A 19686-nucleotide genomic window follows, 5' to 3' on the forward strand; every position below is an offset into this window, starting at 1 on the left:
AAGCCGAGCGTCATCTACAGTATTTGGTGCAAGGAGAGTCTTTTGAAGCCGAAAGAAAAGATCTCATTGACAATAAATTCGTTAAACGGAGTAGCCGAATTGCTCCACATTCACCGTTTATTAGTCCAAATGGGCTAATCCGTTCCTCAGGCCGCATCAAGCGGTTAATTGAAGTTGGGTTTAACGTAAGGCACCCAATCATCTTAGATGCACGTCATCCGTTTGTAAAACTGTTCCTTGAACGCACGCACGTAAAGCATTACCATCAGGGCGTTGAATACCTAAGATCAATTGTGCAGGAACACTACACAGTACTGAAACTAAGATCATCCTTGCGTTCCATCAAAGCACACTGCCTGAGATGCCGAGAATTCCAAGCTGTAACTATGCAACCAATCATGTCTGACTTACCTAAGGAGAGACTTGCTTACCAGTCTCCTCCCTTCACGAACACTGGCGTTGACTACTTTGGGCCATTGTATGTTACTGTCCGCCGTACCGCTGAGAAAAGGTGGGGCTTCCTCTTCACCTGTCTCACTAATCGCGCTGTCCATGTCGAGATAGTTACATCCATGGACACCAGTTCTTGTGTTATGGGAGTTGAGCGGTTTGTGTCACGTAGGCGTACGCCTGCCATGATTTGGTCAGACAACGGCACTAACTTTATTGGAGCGGAGAAAGAACTCCGAGAAAGTATTGAAAAGTGGAACGTTGTCAACATTGCAGCGGAGCTCGCTCACAAAGGTATTAAGTGGAGGTTCAATCCACCCAGCGCACCACATCAAGGTGGTATCTGGGAGAGGTTGGTACGCAGCTTCAAGCGCGTGTTGTATACTATTCTTGGCACGCGTCGCCTCACGGATGAGGTACTGCATACTACCTTTTGTCTCGTGGAGAATGCTCTCAATTCGCGTCCTTTAACACCCGTAAGCGCCGATCCGTGCGATTTGAACGCTTTAACGCCCAACCACTTTCTTTTAGGAGAATACTCTACCGGTATTCCGTCTGTTGTCGGCAATAATGAGCTTGACCACCGTAAACGCTATGCCCGTGCGCAGTCGTACGCTAATGCGATCTGGTCCCGTTGGATCAGAGAGTACGTACCGACACTGAACCGACGCTCTAAGTGGCAGACGCCTGCCGAGCAACACCTTAAGACCGGTGACTTGGTTTGGATAGTTGAAGAAACCAACCCTAGGGGTTACTACCCAACCGCTCGGATTGTGGAACTCCGTTACGGCTCCGATAGCGTCGCGCGCTCCGCCGTTTTACGTACGTCGACTGGTTCACTTGTCCGCCCGCTTGTAAAACTTGTACCAGTTTTCCCAACATCTTCTTCCGGGCCGGAGGATGTTACGAAGTAAATAAAACAACGAATTTTAGCCAATCAGATTCGAGTATTTCTAAACTTTAAAATAAGAATTAAATACGTTCTAATATACGTAGAAAGTTCCGAAAAAGTTCATTTAACCTAATTTTAAGTAAATATAACCACTATATGTATCGATTAAGCTGGTTTTCGGCTTAATATTTTTAGGTTTTCTAGACAATTGCCGATTGAATACGAACTGATTTGACGTCAATAACATCAGACAAAAACCAGTAAAAGAGCATCGAAAAAACCTTGCCGTCTAAGTATCACTTGTTGCTTTGTACGTCTTAATGCTTAAACGTTGTTGCTATAAAGGAGCTTATATGAATTCAAATATCGGACTACAGTTTTCGTGTACTGAGTTTATAGTGTTTGAAATAAAATCCAATGCGTTTTTCTTTTAACTCTGAAGGTCAGAGAAAAAATTTGGTACAATAAATTTTGACGCTATTGACACTTTGAACGAATGAGAAGGCAAGAACATCACAGTAGAGTCGGAATAAAACATTTTCTGATTTCAGATAGAATGCGCTTGAGTAGATTGCTCTGCAGCGATGCTGCCAAAAATGCAATAAAGCATCATTTTCTGCAGAAAATCAAATTCAGTGGACCGATTACTATAATAATAATAATAATTTAATTCATATGGAACGTATTTTACAAATCATATAAACATGTAAAATTACCATAAAGGATAGTGCATAACAGATAAAATCTGTTTAACTGTCAGAAAGACCGACAGCTGCATACCCTGAGAACTCAAATGTATGAAATTTATCAAATAGAGAAGCATCAAAATTATTTGAGGATATACTTGATCAACTCGAAGTTTCCTAGTATATAGTTGTCCCTAAACCTATGGTAAAACTGATTTAATTCATTTTTGGTGAAATTATGTAAGTTTTCTGGCAATAGATCATTTTTAATTAAGATATTATATAAATTACGAATTCTAGATTTAAGAACAATAAAACTTTTATTCGGACATGAACTTTCAGAGAGCAGACCTTTAGTTTTGTACCTAGTTTGGTATGTATTTTGACTATCATCTTCTAGCAACTTTGAAGTACACGTTCCTGGACAGATCTTAGTCTTGTTTTTGACAATTGTTTTTAATAATTCGTATACATATAACTCATGAGCTGTATATATTTTATTTTGAATCATAATTTTGCTGACAGAATCAAATTTTTTCACCGAAAAAATGGTTTGAACAATTCGTTTTTGAATTTTTACAATATCATCAATTTGAGTAAATTTACAATTGCCATAAGCCATTATAGCATACTGTATTCTTAATTTGATGTACGCATTATGAAAAAGTAAAATATGATCTCTTATAAGAATGTCTTTCATTTGTCTGATTAACCCTCCTTGTATTGATATTTTTTTTACATACATAGGGCACATGTGCTCAGAAGCTAAACTTGTCATCTATAAGAACTCCTAAATATTTAGCAAACTTTTCATTTTTTATAGTCTTGCAACATATTTTCACAGTTTTGTTAGTCACCGTATTTGTCGAAAAACAAAGATAGTTAGTTTTTTTAGGATTAATAACCAAATAGTTATTTTTTGTCCAATTTTCAATATTTCCAATGTCATCCTGAAAGTCAGTATGCGTTTTGTTTCCCTTTTTTATCAATGCTGTATCATCGGCAAATAAATAAGTATGGCTAGCGTTTAAAACTTCGGGTAGATCATTTATATAAATTATGAATAGCAAAGGGCCTAAAACTTAACCTTGAGGTACTCAATGCAAAATTGGAATCGTTTCAGAGATAGCATCAAAAATTTGTAAATATTGTTCTCTTGAATCTAGATACGATTGTAACAATTTCAAACATATACCCCTTATGCCATATCTTTCAAGTTTTTCTACAAGCAGAGATATTTTAACTGTATCAAATGCTTTTGTTAAATCCAGTAAAATTGCTTCACAGTGTGTTTTTTCATTACTTATTTGTTCTAGAAGCTCTATTATTGCATCTAATGTTCCTCTTTTGCTCCTGAAACCATATTCCATTGAGTACCATAAGTTATTTTTGTCAAAGAAGTTAACAATTCTAGCATGGATGGCTCTCTCAATTATCTTGCTCAACGCTGACAATAATGATATCGGCCTATAATTTCCAAAATCATTTTTATCACCTTCTTTAAAAATTGGTATAACTTTTGCTGTTTTTAAACAAGAAGGAAAAATTCCCAAAATAAAGCTCTCATTTATCAAGGTTACCAAATATGGAACAATTACATGCGAAACTATTTTTAGAAAACGATTACTTATTTCATGAAAACCACAAGATGTTTTGTTTTTCATGTTATCAATATACTTCTGCACTTCAGACTGGTGGAAAAACTACCGAGTTTACATTTCTTTCTGGAAAAAAGTTTTTACTGTTCCTTGGCAACGAAAGAGAGAGAGAGCCCCCTATGCTAGCAAAAAATTGATTCATGGCTGCAACTTTATTCTGTGCATCTGTGGGATATATAACACTATCTTTGTTCCCTATAGTAGATCTGTAAATTTTATAGATGTTCAGTCCCTTCTTTAGTTTTTCAGCTGTTGAGTTCTTTTTTCATCGTTTACAAGCCTATTAACCTTATTCCGTTGCATAGTATATGCTTTTTTGTTTTCTTCAGTTTTATTCAGAAAATAAGTACTTCTTAGTTTATTTCGCTTTTCCATCTCTTTCTTCAAATTTTTACTCGGTATGAAATCCGGTGATTTTCTTTTTTTGATCTTTTTTAGGGGACAAAACAAATCTTGGCTCTTTGAAAGCAAACCGTTAAACTTGTTCCATTTTTCATCAAGATTAGGAAATCTATTTTCAAAAAGATATTTCAGATTAAGTTGCAGCCATGTTAATAAATTATTCCTATGTTTCGGTCTCTCCAACATTTTTATCGGTCTGATTTTTATAACACTAGAATGTTGCAATTTCACATTCTCTTGACTAATTTCGGGAAAAGTGCTAATTACTATTTTGTGATCCGAAATAGGTTTATCATCATAAGTTACCTCCGCATGCATATTAGACGCTATATGATCAATTAAAGTTGATGATTGTACAGTTATTCTAGTTGAATTCTCCTTATTCTTCAAATTTAAACTATAGAATTTTAGTAAATTTTGGTACTTTTTTGAACGAACACTGTTTTTCAAAATGTCTATATTTAGGTCACCACAGAAAACAAGCCTACCTCCTGTATTCATAATAACATCCAATTCATTTTCAAGTTCTACTAAAAACTCATTTTTATTTTTATTTGGTGGATTATACACAACAATTATCTGTAAGTCAAGTTCCAGTATTTTTAAACAGATTAATTCAATATTTGAAGCTACTTTTTGAACAACAATTTTGATATTAGTTTTAGAAAAAACTCCTATACCACCACCTTTTTTCCGTTTACGTTCTCTGCCATTGAATTTATAACCATCAAGTTTGAAAATTTCGTCATTTTTCAGCCATGTTTCCGTTAATATTATAAAATCGGGTTTTTTGTCAAAACTATTTAAATAGTTTTCTATTGAGTAAAAATTCTGTTATAGTGACCGACAATTGATGAGCAATAATTTCATTTAGAAATTTTTTGGTTTGGTTTGTTGGAGAGACAGTTTATTACCAGTACTGTTCAAAAATATATTCCGCAAACAGCTTTATGTGCGCGTCGCGCATGCCAAAGTTTTAGGCCCTTTGTTATCATCTTAAACATTATCAAATTGATCATCATTACTAAGTTGTTCTGCCAATTCCTGTAATTTTTGAGGATCTTCTTTTGCATTTTTCAGCTTCTGCATGAGTTCTTGGAAGCTTCTATTGGGCGAACTTTCCATACCCCTCTTCAATCCCTTCCTGCCCTCTTGAACCACCTCTACATTGTCATTTTGAGCATGCCCAATTTCAATCACCGTAGAAGTTTGCTTTGGTTGAACTGATACAGGCACTGTAGCAGAGTACATGAAAACCTGTCTCTATCAACCTCAGTATGGGTTTTATTCCAAAAACCCGCTTGGGCGGCATGGACACTTTATCACTTCACCGGAAATTTCGTCTCTTTTTGGAGAAATGCTCGGAATTTGGGCAGCTAGGCTAGTGTGGTGTTCATTCAGGAGTATCATTTGAAACTCCCTATTATGCAAAATGAGAAGTTGAGTATTAAAACTAGTATTGAAATTAAAAGCATTAACAAGGAGGCTCGGAATTCTATGAATGTTCCGACCCCGCTCAAACATGTTTTGACTTAATTGTACACCAAATGAGGAAGAGATAGAAAACTTTCAAAAATTGCTTAATTTTTGGCAATAATTGGTGTATCCTTTTAAAAAAACGCAATCTCAAACCACTATACAAATTAAACAATAACACGCTAGAGGGCCTATGATACTTGACATTAAGGAGAGTACGAGACAAGACAAGCTCATTCAAAAACAAAAATCTTTACTTACAACCAGAACTCATTGTCTAACTTTTTTTTTAAAAAAAAAACTTAATGAAAAGGTTAAAATAACGTCAGATAAAAACTAAACAAAGCTAAATGATTTGCTTTTCACCAGAAAATAATTGTGACTGTCTTTATTGAAGAAAAACAACAAGTAGATAGAAACAAAAGGGCAAACTTACAATACAATAACACTTTTTGAAAACAAATAAATTCAAAGCCATTACTTATCAACTGAAACCTGTCAATAGCTTTATTGATACCTTACAACAAAACCAATGAGACCTGTCATTATCCAGAATGTCATACGACTAAAAAAGGAATACACGCAAAAATCATAAAGTCATTTCAATTTTGCGAGGAAACGGTGCCGAATCCTTTAAAGTTACAATCTTTTCGTAATTTTGCGAGGAAATGGTGCCGAATCCTATAAAGTTACAATCTATTCTCTAAAAAATCGAAAATAATCAGTTGTGCCTTCTTTTAACGCCAATAATGTGATATTAGACTTGTCAATAATGTGCCATTAATGTGATGTTCGGACAAAACAGTGTAATAGACCCTCAAAAGTTAGAAATTGTCAAAAGTTAAATGTAAGCTTGTAGTATCAACGGAAAAACCATTATTCAAATAATAAAACGGTAATGAATCCTAAATTACCTTACACTTGAAAAAAATGAGACCTCTTTTTGCTGAGACTACGCTAAAATTTGGCAGACATAATATTGAAAGCGGCAAAGCTAAAAAAAACTAAAAATATTTTGAAACCGGAAGAGATGACAACCGCGAGCTTTAAAATGAGAAAGATAAATACATCAAGTTTTTAGGGCTTAGGAGGTCCATTGCACATGTCATTAGTGAGACTAAGTCAAAAGAATACAAATTAACAAACGAATAAAGGCAGATCTCAAAATTTCAAACGATTTTACGCAAACGGTGTTTTAGCCAAAAAAAACCATCTGTTTTCCGTTGAGATTATCATGCATGTTCAATGGCCTTCATTTGAAACTAAAATGACCCGTTAATAATTGAGGTTTTATTTGAAATCTTTCTGTTGTCTGATAAACGAAAAACAACAAAAAAGGAAAAAAAATAAAGCGTGCAATTACAATCCGAATCATTTGACTACCAAATTCTGCAATAAGAAGAAGATTGGCCTTTCTCTTGCTGCATTAAGGCATTTAAAAATGTTAACCAAATAGCGAATTTTAATAAAGTCTTTATATCCAAAATAAATGATGAATTTTGGATAATTATCGAGCTATTTTACCTAAAGTCCATTGTATCAACTGAAAGAATTAGATAGTTTTTTTACCTCGACACTTAATTAGAGATTTGAATAATTAGACTCGGTAGTAGGACTACAAAAAGAACATCAAATGCTGGCGAAAAGCAAGAATTATCTAAAATTTTTGAAAACAATTTGTCGCAACAATAAAAACCATGCGCTTCACCCAAAAAAACACTATTTCTTTATTTAAAGCTTACTTAAACGTAAATGAGACCCGCTTTCAATGGAACTTTTGAATGAAAACTGACTTGCATGTTATTGATATTAAAAAAGTCAAAAGTATTTAAAAAGAACAGTCCCAAAATACAAACCGAATTATTTTCCATAGCAAAAATCAACGATGAGTACAAAAGTGGCCTTTCTAGCCCTGCGCGGGTGTTGAAGAATGCAATTTTTCCAAAACGTTCATAGAAGTTTTTTGGCAAATGAAAATCATAATATCAAAAATAAATTCTGCGTTTTTTAAAAATATTGGTTTAATTTAGCGAAAGACCGCAAAAATGATATTTCCCGAAACTTGCTTTTGAACCGGAGGTACAATTTGTCCTTATCGGAGTCAGCAAAGATTATGTCAGCAGTTTTTGTCTCCTCACCTGTCAAAGTGGACAAAATTGACCAAATAGGCATATTTGATGCAATTTTTATGAAAAAACTGCTGATTTTTCAAAAATTTAGCCAAAATAATTCAAATAATTCACCAACTCCTTTTATCTTTAAATGTGAAACCAATGAGACTACCGATAACAATTTTCTCATTTTTTTTGCAAAAATTAATCGAAATTTAAGCAAAAAATATGAAAAATGTGATCAGAACAACGGAAGTTAGGCTAGCATTCACAAAACTATAAACATCCGTAACTCCTTGGAAAAAGCAAATTTCAAAAGTTTTAATTTGAAATTCTACGCTCGACCAGCTTTCTGAGGATACCACTCTAAAACCTGTGCAATGAATATATCGATAGGCGAAAAATGACTGAACAAAAAAAGCCAGTTGTTTATATTTACTAAAGTGGGTCGGAACAAAAAGTGCGGAACAAAACTTTATTATTGAAAAGGCAATGTAAAAAGTTGAGAGGTTTGGTAAGAATGTGACTATTATATTGCTCATGCAGGTATTTTCTAATGCATCTTTTTTTCTGACCGATTTGACGTTTTACGCTCATTAGTCGTTCACTAATTTATTGATTTTTTGTGGGTAGATTTTGTACTACTGGTTGCATCATAGAAACATTTATTCTTGTTTAGCGTGATGCAAGTTGAGTGAAAGTGGCTTTCGCTGCCTGAAATTTTGTCATTTTAAATCTATTCCTAAAATAAAGTTTAAAACATTATCATTTTGTTGATGGTGGTTAATTGCTCTTGAACGAAGTTCATAGCAATTATTGTAAACGTGTTAGTCTTTTTTAATGCAAATTTCTCGCTTGACCGTTTTTACGCTTTTCTTCTAGCACATTCTTTGACTTCTCAAGTGAAAGAATGTGGTTGCATCGAAAAGGCCTCAGAGCCTTTTCGTTCTTCATTTTTGAGTGATCTCTATTGCTCTCACTCCGAAGTAAAGCTTGTTCCTAATATCAAATCGTTTGCATCATAGGCACAAGAAGGGCCTGATACCCGAGTGCGCAGTGTCTCTGGTTAGGGACCGGGAGGTCAATGGTTCGAATTTCGGCATGGGCAAATGTTTTCCCCCCGCCTGTCGTTTGAGAGCAATTCTCTCGACATTAGTCGGTTTATGTTTATTTTTGTTCACAAGCTACTCATGTTTTTTAATATGCTTTCTCTAGATGGTTTTAAATGTTTTACTATTAATAATATCGATCTCTAATTTTTTTTGGCTTGGTCAATTCAAATTTTTTTGAATTGTAATTCAGGACTTTGTTGCACTTTTTTGTTTTGTACGTGTTTGTTCTAATAGCGATAGAAGTAGCTTTATCACCGGCGACTTGCCTCATTAATGAAATGGTCACTAACATTACGTCTACATTCACTAACTTTTTTAAGTTTTCAAATATGTTAGATAGTACGAACCCTTGGTTCGTTTCAGGCTCTTTTGAGTGCCGTTGTTCTTATGTACTTTGACGTGTAGAAAAAAGGCTGAAGCTGTTAAGCTCGAAGGCATTAAGTCGCTCAGCAGGCCTCAGAGCCTTTTTAGTCTCCAAGTATGCGGTTTTCGAAAACTGTCGAGGACACGTAAAATCAGGTTTTGAAGGGCAACTCTTGTAGTTTTGGACCCCTCGCTCCACTCCCGCCCCCTTCAAACTCCCTCCTCTGTTTTTCTATCGGCCTCCTGTGATTGAACTCATGCAAATTTCGGGCTCATCTCAGTCAGCTTCTGTTCATTGCAGGAATAAAATGCAGAAATGAAGCCGAAAAATTTGTCTGTTTACATCTGTTTTTGAAATATTCGAAAGCCAAAATGCCCTTAGTTCGTGTTGAGATATTGTTTTCTTGAGAGAAAACTTTGCTTTTGAGAATGAACATCACTGGGAAAGGCAGTGGGAGAACATGGGCTGTCCAGTTCCATTCTCTTACGTTGATATGGGTCCTGGAAGGGATTTAATGTGCGGGGATATCTTACACGCATTCTGCAGAGCCACTGATGTTACAATTTATCAGATCGACATTAAGTTGGTGGAAATTAGCGATGCCCTCAAGAAAATACAAAAGGCAAGTAAGTACTTGCTTTTGAATTATTTTTCAAAATTGGAAAGCAAGAAAGAAGAGAGAAGCTCTGGTTTTTCATAAAATAAAAGAACTGCTAAATATTGAAAAGCGTTTTCGAACGCGAAATCGATAGCAGAACTGAGCGAGAGGAGTCTGTTAGTTGAAATTTAATTTTGTTTTTTTTTGCAAAACCCGCTTTTAAGAGAAGTAAGCAATGTGATGCTTGATGAATAGTTGCTCTGCGTTTAATCCCTCACTGCTTTGAATAATGAGAGCATTTTTTATTACAGGAAAGAATTTCATCAGCTTTGAAGAAAAGCCAGGAGTCTTTGAACATTGAGTGGTACACAAGCATAATGGATTTTTCAGTCAAATCTCCATTTGTTCTATTTGCCAATGAATTTTTTGATGCTATGCCAATCCACATATACAAGAAGTCAACCACAAGATGGCTCGAAGTTTTGTTAGACGTTGATGAAAACGATAACTTCATTTTGACTCAATCTCCAAATGTGACTGCCAGTTTGTCTTTGATTCCAAATGTATTTCATGGATCGAACCATATATATAAAACACTTTCGATAATTTCCCTAACAGGCATGTTTTTATCTAGTACTCAATCGAAGACATTTATTTATTCTCTCTGTCCTCAAAAACAGGTAAAAAATTCTTTAAAGATCATCCTTTTTTATACTGCACTGCTCAGAGATTAGTCAAGGTTAATACAATGTACAGAGGAGTACGCTTTTGTTAATCGACAACCGAACAAGCAGGAAAACAAAGAGCATTGACTTTCAAAGTTAATTTTTTTGTGAACTTAACTAATTACAAACCGTCATTTAAACTGGCAAAAGCTGTAAAATGTTTCTAAAGTTCTTGCTTAGAAACGATTTGCAAAATCGGACGCATTCTTTCAAGCATCAGAAAATGCTATGGAACGCACCTTTAGTTGATAAAGTAAACATTTTTCTCGCTCTTTTTGTATTTTGCTTTCTCTGAAAATCCAATTAAATTTAGTTATTTTAGAGCTAATAATTGCAATTTGAAGCAATTATTGTCGCTTGACCGTTCTCTTCCAGAACATCATAGCGCGTGTAGCGTATTGGGTAATTTTCATACTAGTCAGAAGTTTTTGCACCATAAAAGTTTTTCTAGCCTATGAGCCCCTTCTAAATTGTTTGCCTCGCCAGTAGTTCGAGCGCAATTCGTCCGACGTTAGTCGGTTTAGATTTTTCACTTCACTTTCTATCAGATAATTTATATCTACTTCCAATAGTGTGCATTTTTTGAAATCAGTTTATTTTGGGTGTGGAAAGGTGAGAAAATAATGTTTTGAAAAATTAATCCCTTAATTTTTTACTAGAAAAATACTAGAGCGGAAATTTATAGGTTGGATTTAGTTGTTGAACGATAAAAATAATTCAGGAAGGGAAACTTGTCCCGCAAAAGAAGGTTATGTTTGTTCTTTTATGTATTGATTGCCTTCCATTAAGGTAAACTATTGTACTTCCGTTCTCGGAAAGATTTTTAGTTTTCCAACTTCTATACGTAATTTACTTTTGTCGTGATTTCCACATAAACCTTTCATATATGTAGTATATGACAACAAGGGACAGATGCTTGGTGGATGTTGTGACCCCGTTTTTCTGTCTTCTTCGAGATACTTGATTTAATGTAATAATTGTACCAGATAATTTGAATTTTCTTTTTGAAACTCAAGAAAGTGATTCTTTTTTAGATGGTGTTAAAAAGTGCATTAATAATGGCGAGACTGAAGCTTAACTTTCTTGCTAAGAAATAGGCAATATTAGTCAATAATTGTTCTAATTAAGTTCTTTTTCGCTGCAGGAACAGCTTTGATTATTGACTATGGTCACGATGACGTTACGGAATCACATGACTCCTTCCGTGCCTTCTATTCCCACACTCAGGTGGATCCAATGGAGGAACCGCGAGAAAGGGATTTGACAGCTGATGTGAACTTTGCATACTTGAGACACCTTCTTGGCACAGATAACAAGTAAGATGTCTGATATCTATTCTGACCCCCACAGTCAGTGCCCCCTACCTTTACTCCGTCTCCTCGCTTATTGGGCATAAAATGTTTACGCCTCTGGATTGCACATGTTATAATTTAGCTACAGTTAAATTGTAAGTCATTGTCGACTTTTGGAGGAAAAGGGTCTAATAAGAAGGGGCCATTTTGTATATAACTATCCAAATTATGTATGAATTTACCTAATAAATTTATTACATGACCATTGTAATTAATACATATTTTAGCGGTTTGATATGTTAAACTGTATCCTCTCAATATTTCAATCGGAAAGGAAGTTTTTGTTGGTGAGACTTGCTCTGTGTTACTTCTAATTTTTGGAGAACTTAGTCCCTCCAAATGGGTTTTCCCTCCAACTGCTGAGAACCGAAACAATGCTAGACCAAAGTGCCGCAACAGCTCAGTTTTTCTCGAGCCTGAAGGCTCCTTCAACATGGGGAATTATACTTTAACAAGTAGAGCTTCTTATCCAGCATCTTACGTGCTCAGTAAACGTTTATTTTTACTTTCAGGCATCTGTATACTAATTTTTTTATGTTTAAGTGATTACCCTGTAAGAACGTATGGATTCGTGGACCAAGGTGACTTCTTAATGCAAATGGGAATTTATCAACGTTTACAAGATGCAATGTCATCGGCATCGAATGAAGAGAAAGCGAAACAGATCTTCACCTCTTTTCAGTCTATCACAAGTCCACAGCATATGGGATCCAAGTTCAAAGTGTTAGCTGTGCAGTCTCAGTCTTTACCAGAGCCTCTGGGTTTTATGATTGAAAATGATGATGAATGAATTGATCTTGAATACATTAAGAATGAAAAATTGTTTGAAACAATTGTCTTTATGATTTGAAGTAATGATTCAAAACCTGAAGTTGTTACTATGTTTAATAGCCGCGTCAGCAATTCCAGGCGGCTATTATTGCGCTCCTAATTTTTTACAATTCAAAGAATTTGAATTGTACTGGGGCGCTGTGTTTTTGTAAGATGTGTTCACACATTTTTCAATGACTTTGATCTTTCAAGACGGGATAAACAGGTAAAGCTCACCGGGCATCAACTTTCATTAAAGGCCCAAAATGGGCTTTAGTAGTCCTTCAAGTGCTTAGAGTGGTGCAGCTGCTGCTATGGCCTTAATTTAAGGTTAAAAGATCGTTATGAGTTTTTGGTCTCAAAATGGTGCAATTTTTCAGTTTTTTGTTTGATTAGTCTTAGGTTGAAGTTTTTAAAAATTGATGAAGGCCTTTTGCGAGACAAAAGTACTTGTTATGAGCATTTTATGAGCTATATGATTTGGTACTACACACAAACACGCAAAATGATAATAATTTTTGCAATTTTTTTGATAATTTTTATCATTTAAACGTTGATCAATAAACGTTGAAGTGAGCAGTCGGTTGACCTCAAGAAGAATGGCTTTTTGAAACGTTCTAAACTGCGCAATCTGAGTTTCATCCGAGATTGATTTTTGAGCGAAACATTTTTGAGCGAAACACGTTACCAGCGAAACATTAAAATGTTTTCAAAATTATCTGGGTGTGAAAATTCAATACGATGCTATTAAAGCATTGCCATGTTGTGCCAAGTACTGTTAACAACAACATAATGCCGACTGTCATATGCAAGTTTCTGTATTTTGAGGACAAAACAATGATCTGCAAAAAACGCAGAGCACTGAGAAACAAAAAAAAATCAAACAAATAGCAAAAATATCTATTTGAACGAGCCATTACCGGAATGCGAGGCAGCTATCAATGCTGAAGCTAAACGACGCGACTTAATTACCAGCACAAACAACTGCGTGGTTTCGGTGCTATTAGACAATGGTAGAGTAAAAAACGAATTCGTCTGAGTTACGGAAATTGACGAGCTGGATAATCTTAATGTTATCAAACGAAAAAGAAACAATATTGACGACGAAGACGAATTTTGCCCCGCTGCAAAGAAACAAAACAAACAATCGCAAAGCTAAAAAGAAGCGGTCTGGCGCAAGACTAAAGATTATAACTGATATTTGAACTTGAACTCAGTTATTTTTTTTGTTTCGTATTTACTTGCTAAACTCTTTGTTAAAACAAATGTTATACTTTGTTGATGTAGACTGGGAATAACTAAGAGCTGTTTCCTATCAACAAAGAAATAGGGGGAAATACACTAGTTTTTGGTACATCGTTCCTTCAGAATCTTTTCTCATTTTTTTGAAACATTGCCTCACAAAAAAACAAAAATGGGAGAAGAACATAACGTAAAAAGAAAAAAAAACGTTCATTTTGATACTCTGCTCGTGATTTCCGCGAGCAAGTTTCAAGCTGACTGTGATTTCCGCAGTAATCTGAAACAAGAATATTGAGATGAAAAAAAGTTCGGTGATTTCCGCGGAACATTAATATTTATACTGCATATTGAAAATAGCAACTAAAAAAACGAACTTTCACTCAGTGATTAAGTTCATTGTTACACAAGGGAGTGCAATTTCAAAAAAAAAAATGGGAAAAAGAGAAAAAGTCACTGGACATCCTCTAAGTTAAATTTTAACATTCTTTGCTTCAAATATTTCAAAATGATTGAAAACAAAACATGAATTAAGTTTTTTTAATTTTTTAATTTTATTTTATTTTTTATTAACTCAAATTGTTAATGATTTCATTAGTCAAAGTTGATTGCTCAGATTGTGTAGTTGAACTATTCTCTCATGGTCGTCATAGACAAAATGTTATGGGGTGAAACCAAGCAGGTTATCATGCTACAGAACATACGTTCACTAACGAAAAATTTTGATGAACTCACTTTGGAAATTGCGTCTCTGAAAGAAAAACCTATAGCAATCTGCCTAACAGAGACATGGCTTAAAGGTAAGTTGATAAGTTCTCATCAAATATTTTTCACGTAGATGGTTATGATGAGCTGGTTACAAGCAACAGGGAAAAAGAGGTGGAGGTGTTGCAATTTTTGTACAAAAAAAATTTAATGTTAAAATACGTGGGTCTCTAAACCTGAATAATATACAAGCGGTTAGTGTTTACTTCAGTATTGCAACAAAAATGTTATCAATGACTTGTGTTTATATACCACCTAATGCCACCACGATTGCTACTTTTGACGTTCTTAGTACCTACTTGGAACAACAGATTAGCGATCCACAAAGCCTGCATGTGCTGTGCGGTGACTTTAATGTGAATTTTCTATCTAAAGGGAACAAACAATCATATTTAGGGGAACTGACCCAAACATTTGACCTAAAATTGGTAATTGGGAACCTCATTACACGAGAAACAAAAAATTCGAGTTCTTATATTGACCTGTTCTTTACAAATTTTGAACCAGAGGTTACCAGGCAAAGAACAAAAATAACTGATCACTATTCGCTTTTCCTTAAATTGAAGAATAAAACAAACTAAGAAAAAGAATTTAATTGTTTTCAATCAAAAAATTGGGCAAAACTAGAAAATCCTTTTCTACAGGACAAAATTAGTTTCGTTCTATGGCAGCGATTAAAACAAATTGATCTTACCGAAAAAGAAATTAATTATAAAAGAATCTTACCGAAAAAGAAATTAATTATAAAATAATTATTCACAAAGAATCGTGCAAGAAGCTTTAGATCAATATTTACCTAAGAGAACAAGAAAACATGCGCAGAAGATCTGGATTGACAACGAAGTCAAAAAGGCTGCCGGAAAAAAAATGTTGTGGAAGAAAGCAATCAAAGGTCAATTGTTACGCACTGATTTCTAATGTTCCTCATGGTGTTTTCTGAGGTTAATAATAGCAGTAAATAATGTGATTAATTGTCATTTTCCAAGGACTTATTTTGGTGTTTTACAATGCGATTTTTAGCGGATATATTTTGAATAAAATTAGCTAGTAACAGCCTTTTACTGAGCGGTTCGGATGCGCGATATATCCACTAGTTGCCTTGGGTTTTAGAGCTTGATTTAGCCATACTATAACTCTAATGTAGCCTGTTTTAACTTATTAATTTTTGGAAGAATTTCCAGTTCAATTTTAATTAAAAAATCAGAAAATAAAGCCAAAGTTTTCAATGATAGAATAAGAAGTTTGAGTTTTTTGCTGAGTTTTATTAGCAACTGATGTTCTGCTGATAGTGGGTTCCGCAGGACTGTGCCTTGAGTTGTATTGGTCCTTCGCAAATATTTACTGATTTTCAAGTTGGGCAATTTCCGGCTTTTGTACGTCTCTTGATGTTTGTTAAGTACATATACAAGTTCCGTATTAGCACCTACTTTATCAGAATAATTACTTCACCAAGTACATAATCTCTCATGAAGTTATTTACTAATTAAGTGAATTTATCTTCAAGAATCTCAAAAAAGTAAATATTGGGGCTTTTAGGCACTTGATATGTTTGCTAGTAAAACTGTCACTCTGCGGTTGTTTCTCATAAACATAAACAAATTAGGGGTTACAGGCCTAGATGGAAATACTGGCTATATATGACCTTGAAACTAAATGAATATTAATTAATATAAAGCACTTAATTCTGGATATTTTAAGGAATATGTACTATGAAACGTAACTAATGAGGGACGAAATAGGTGCGTGACGTTACCGGACTTTATGAAAATTTTCCATGAAAATTTTGAGAAAGAACTGAGTTTTTACAATTTTTCTATAAAACATATAATCTGCACGAGTATGAGGATATAAACATATTTTTGTTGGAGCCACCCAATTTTTGTTTCCTTAGAAAAGAGTTTTTGAACGAAAGCATTTAAGTTAAAGACAATTAAAGAAGTTAAGAGAAATAAAGTTTAAGTTAAGACAAATGGAGATAAAGGTTAAAGTGAGGAAAGTTAAGACAAGATTAAGAGCTTTGAAGGAACATTAAAGTTGTGAAAGTGCGCTAATTTCAGAGTAAAGAGCGAAGACATAAGTTAAGGTTAAGGTGAAAAGAATAGCGGGAATTAGCACTGGAAATAATCATGGTTATTTCTTTGAATAATGGCTCTAAACTTTTAGAAGGAGAATAAGAAAGATGCTAGTTAAATGAAGGGTTTAAAGCACTGGTTGATTTCTGGAAGTGAACAGTTTTTTCGAGTATATAAAGCACTGATTAGTTTTACTTAGTGAATGAATGGGTACTTAATCTGTGAAAAGAAAAATACTTATCGAACTTATATAAGACTTTCAAGAGCTTAAAGTATACTCTCGTCTCGGGGTTGTGCTTGATGGTCCAGTTCGTCATCTGTGTTAAATCGTTCCATGGTGTTGAGTGACATGGTAGAAGTTGCAGGCATGGAATTTCGTCGTTGTCGTTTGAGGGTTCCAAGTTCTTCTGGGGAGATGACTGTTGGCGGTTGCTTTAGTTGTTTGGCTAGAGTAGTGACTACATCTGCTTTCAGATGTTTGGGTGCGGAAACTACTGGGTTTAGAGGTACATTGGTTCCATTAAGCTTCCTGAAATTTGGTACCATTCGTCGTACAAAGGCTACTTTATGGTATAAGAACATGAAGAGAATATGTAGGGCTAGAGTTCCGATAAAGACAATGATTGTTAGCGAGAGAGAAAGTTTGATTGGAGCGTAAGATTCAAGTTTTTCGATTAGTGCTGGCTTAAATGACTTCATTTCAGTAGTAATTGGCTTTGCTATGGCATTTAGTGATTCTGTTGATAACTTTGGATTCGAGTAAATAAATTCTGTTTTAACTTTCTTTAATAAATCGAGATTTGCTTCAGTGCTTGATTCATACTTCGGAAGTTTGTTTATGTTCGGAACTGAGTCAATTAAATATGCAAGTGGATCTGGTAATTTTACATTAATTCTCGTTGCTTGAAGGTACTGACAGCTTTGTAAATCAGCTCGAATTTTAATGTGGTCACTGAACATTGTATGTCCACATTTTAATGTGATTAAACAGATGTTACAAACTTTATGAGGAACATTGGTGTGTCGGCCATTTTCATCCGTACCAATCTCACTAAGGGTATAATCACTTGAAGCTGATGTTAGGAGCCAAATTCCGTATCCAAGGTTCTGTGCTCGTTCAGGGTTGGGTAACACAACCTTCTCTGTGTCACATACTTTCAATGCTGAGATTGAGTAGTGAAACTTGAGGGTTGCTAGACATGAGGAGAATCCAAGGTGGGTTTCCATTGTCTCATGACAGATTCGGTATCGTGGCGATCCAAGACAGTTGTCATACTGAGCTTTCGTCAGTACTGTAGTTTCCATCTGTCCTTCTGAGATTGCTAAGTACTCTCCCTCTATCACGTATCGTAAGGCATCTACAGAGTGCTTCTGAGGCATAGGGATTAAAATTGCACGATAAACTTCAAACACTGTCTGGCTAGAGGCTAGGGGAAAGGCTAGTGTTAGTAAAAATCCGTCTTCAACTGTCGAAATCTCTTGTACTAATTTCGCATCGTAGTACGAAAGTATGTCAGTCATGGGTATTGCCAAAGTTAGACAATCTGGCTCGTTCTTTTGGCTATCATGGACTGCATCAAGGATCTTAATTAAAGATTTTCGAGGTACTAAAGAGATTGGAAGGCGTTTTTCAAGTAAAGTAGGTATCGCATTGATAACGTTAATTCGAAAAGAATATAAAGCTGCTCTGTAAGTTTTGATATCTGCATAAAGGGTAAGAAGTAATGAGGCTGCTGTGTCAAAGTTAAAGGTCAGTTGTTGCTGTGATAATTGAATTTCCATACAGGTTGCTAGTGCATTCAGATTATGGTCTACAATTGCAAATTGTTCCTCAACTAGTTTCCAGTTTCTGTTCTGGTTTTCTTGCATTTCGTTTTGAACATTATAAACCTTTGCAAGTTCGTCAGCAACTAAGAAAAATTTCTCATCGGTTTGTGCGCTGATTTCCTTGACATAGTCGTCAAGGCTATTAAAACTGTTAGCTAATCGATAAATATTTTCAGCATTTTGAGACGTTCGTTGACAAGATCCAAAAATTCCTGTGATTCCACCGCATCCTCCGCTGCTCATTGCTATTCCTGGGCCGAAAAGTCCAATTCCAGCGACTGCGGCTGCTATAGCAAGCGGGGCGGCTCTTTTCTGTCGATTTTGAGGGTCGTCTTCGACTCTGGTGAGGAGTTTTTCGGTCTCGTTGTGTAGTTTGAGGACTTCAATTTCAGCTTGGATTGTTTCATTGAGGATCTTCGTGTAAAGCCAGTCAACATTGAAGGCCTTTGTCTGATTCCGATACGTGGTATTGGACGTCATGATACAAAACCCTGACTTTGTTATCCATTTCTGTGAGAGTTCGTTAAGAAGAGTCTCTACTTGTTGTCGTATCGTGAAATTATAACGAGGAAACGGGACTAAAAATTCCACGTTAATGAACTTCTCAGTGATTAATATCTTCCCTTCCTTATGGAAGTTTATTCCTTGAGCCAGAGCTGCTTCCGTGTTAATCGTAGTCTCGAAAGTGGGGCCGAAAAGTACGAGATTTAACACAATTGTAAGTAACATTTTCGTATTTCAATAATAACAACTATGTTTCAGGACAATCTTCTACTGATGTGGCTTTTCTAAGTGTTTCAACTGGTTCTATTTGGTCTTCCGGTGTTTATTTGTTACTTTATGTACGTTACTCGGGCTTTTAGTTCTAGTTTTCTGAATATGGCACTTGTTTATGTGATGTTTATTCATTTCAGGTGTACTCTACTTTTGGGTCATGTGTGTTGATGTTTGTATTTATTGATATTACTACTAAATATGGTGTTTAAACATGTTGAAGTGTGGTTATTTGGTTGAATGATGGGTGTGTGATGATGGGGATAGTGGTTGGGGGGTCGAATTGTGCAGTGTTTACATGTTTTTTCGAGTTTTTCAGATTATTTTGCCCACAATATTGCACCATGTGCTTTAATATCACTGTTTCTGCCCT

The 19686-nt window shown here is 35.2% G+C and overlaps 1 protein-coding gene across 1 annotated transcript; it reads left to right on the forward strand.

Moving 5' to 3' along the window:
* The first annotated feature begins 1856 nt into the window (after window positions 1-1856).
* Window positions 1857-13050, forward strand: LOC142336668 (protein arginine methyltransferase NDUFAF7, mitochondrial-like). Its single transcript, XM_075385577.1, has 6 exons — window positions 1857-1988; window positions 5323-5468; window positions 9599-9773; window positions 10061-10367; window positions 11619-11790; window positions 12370-13050. The coding sequence occupies exons 1-6, from the start codon at window positions 1899-1901 to the stop codon at window positions 12614-12616; spliced, it is 1137 nt and encodes a 378-aa protein (XP_075241692.1). The 5' UTR covers window positions 1857-1898; the 3' UTR covers window positions 12617-13050.
* Window positions 13051-19686: the final 6636 nt, after the last annotated feature.

This window comes from Convolutriloba macropyga, chromosome 3 (assembly GCF_964194025.1).
Source record: "Convolutriloba macropyga chromosome 3, txConMacr16.3, whole genome shotgun sequence".
In the NCBI taxonomy this organism is placed as follows: Eukaryota; Metazoa; Xenacoelomorpha; order Acoela; family Convolutidae; genus Convolutriloba; species Convolutriloba macropyga.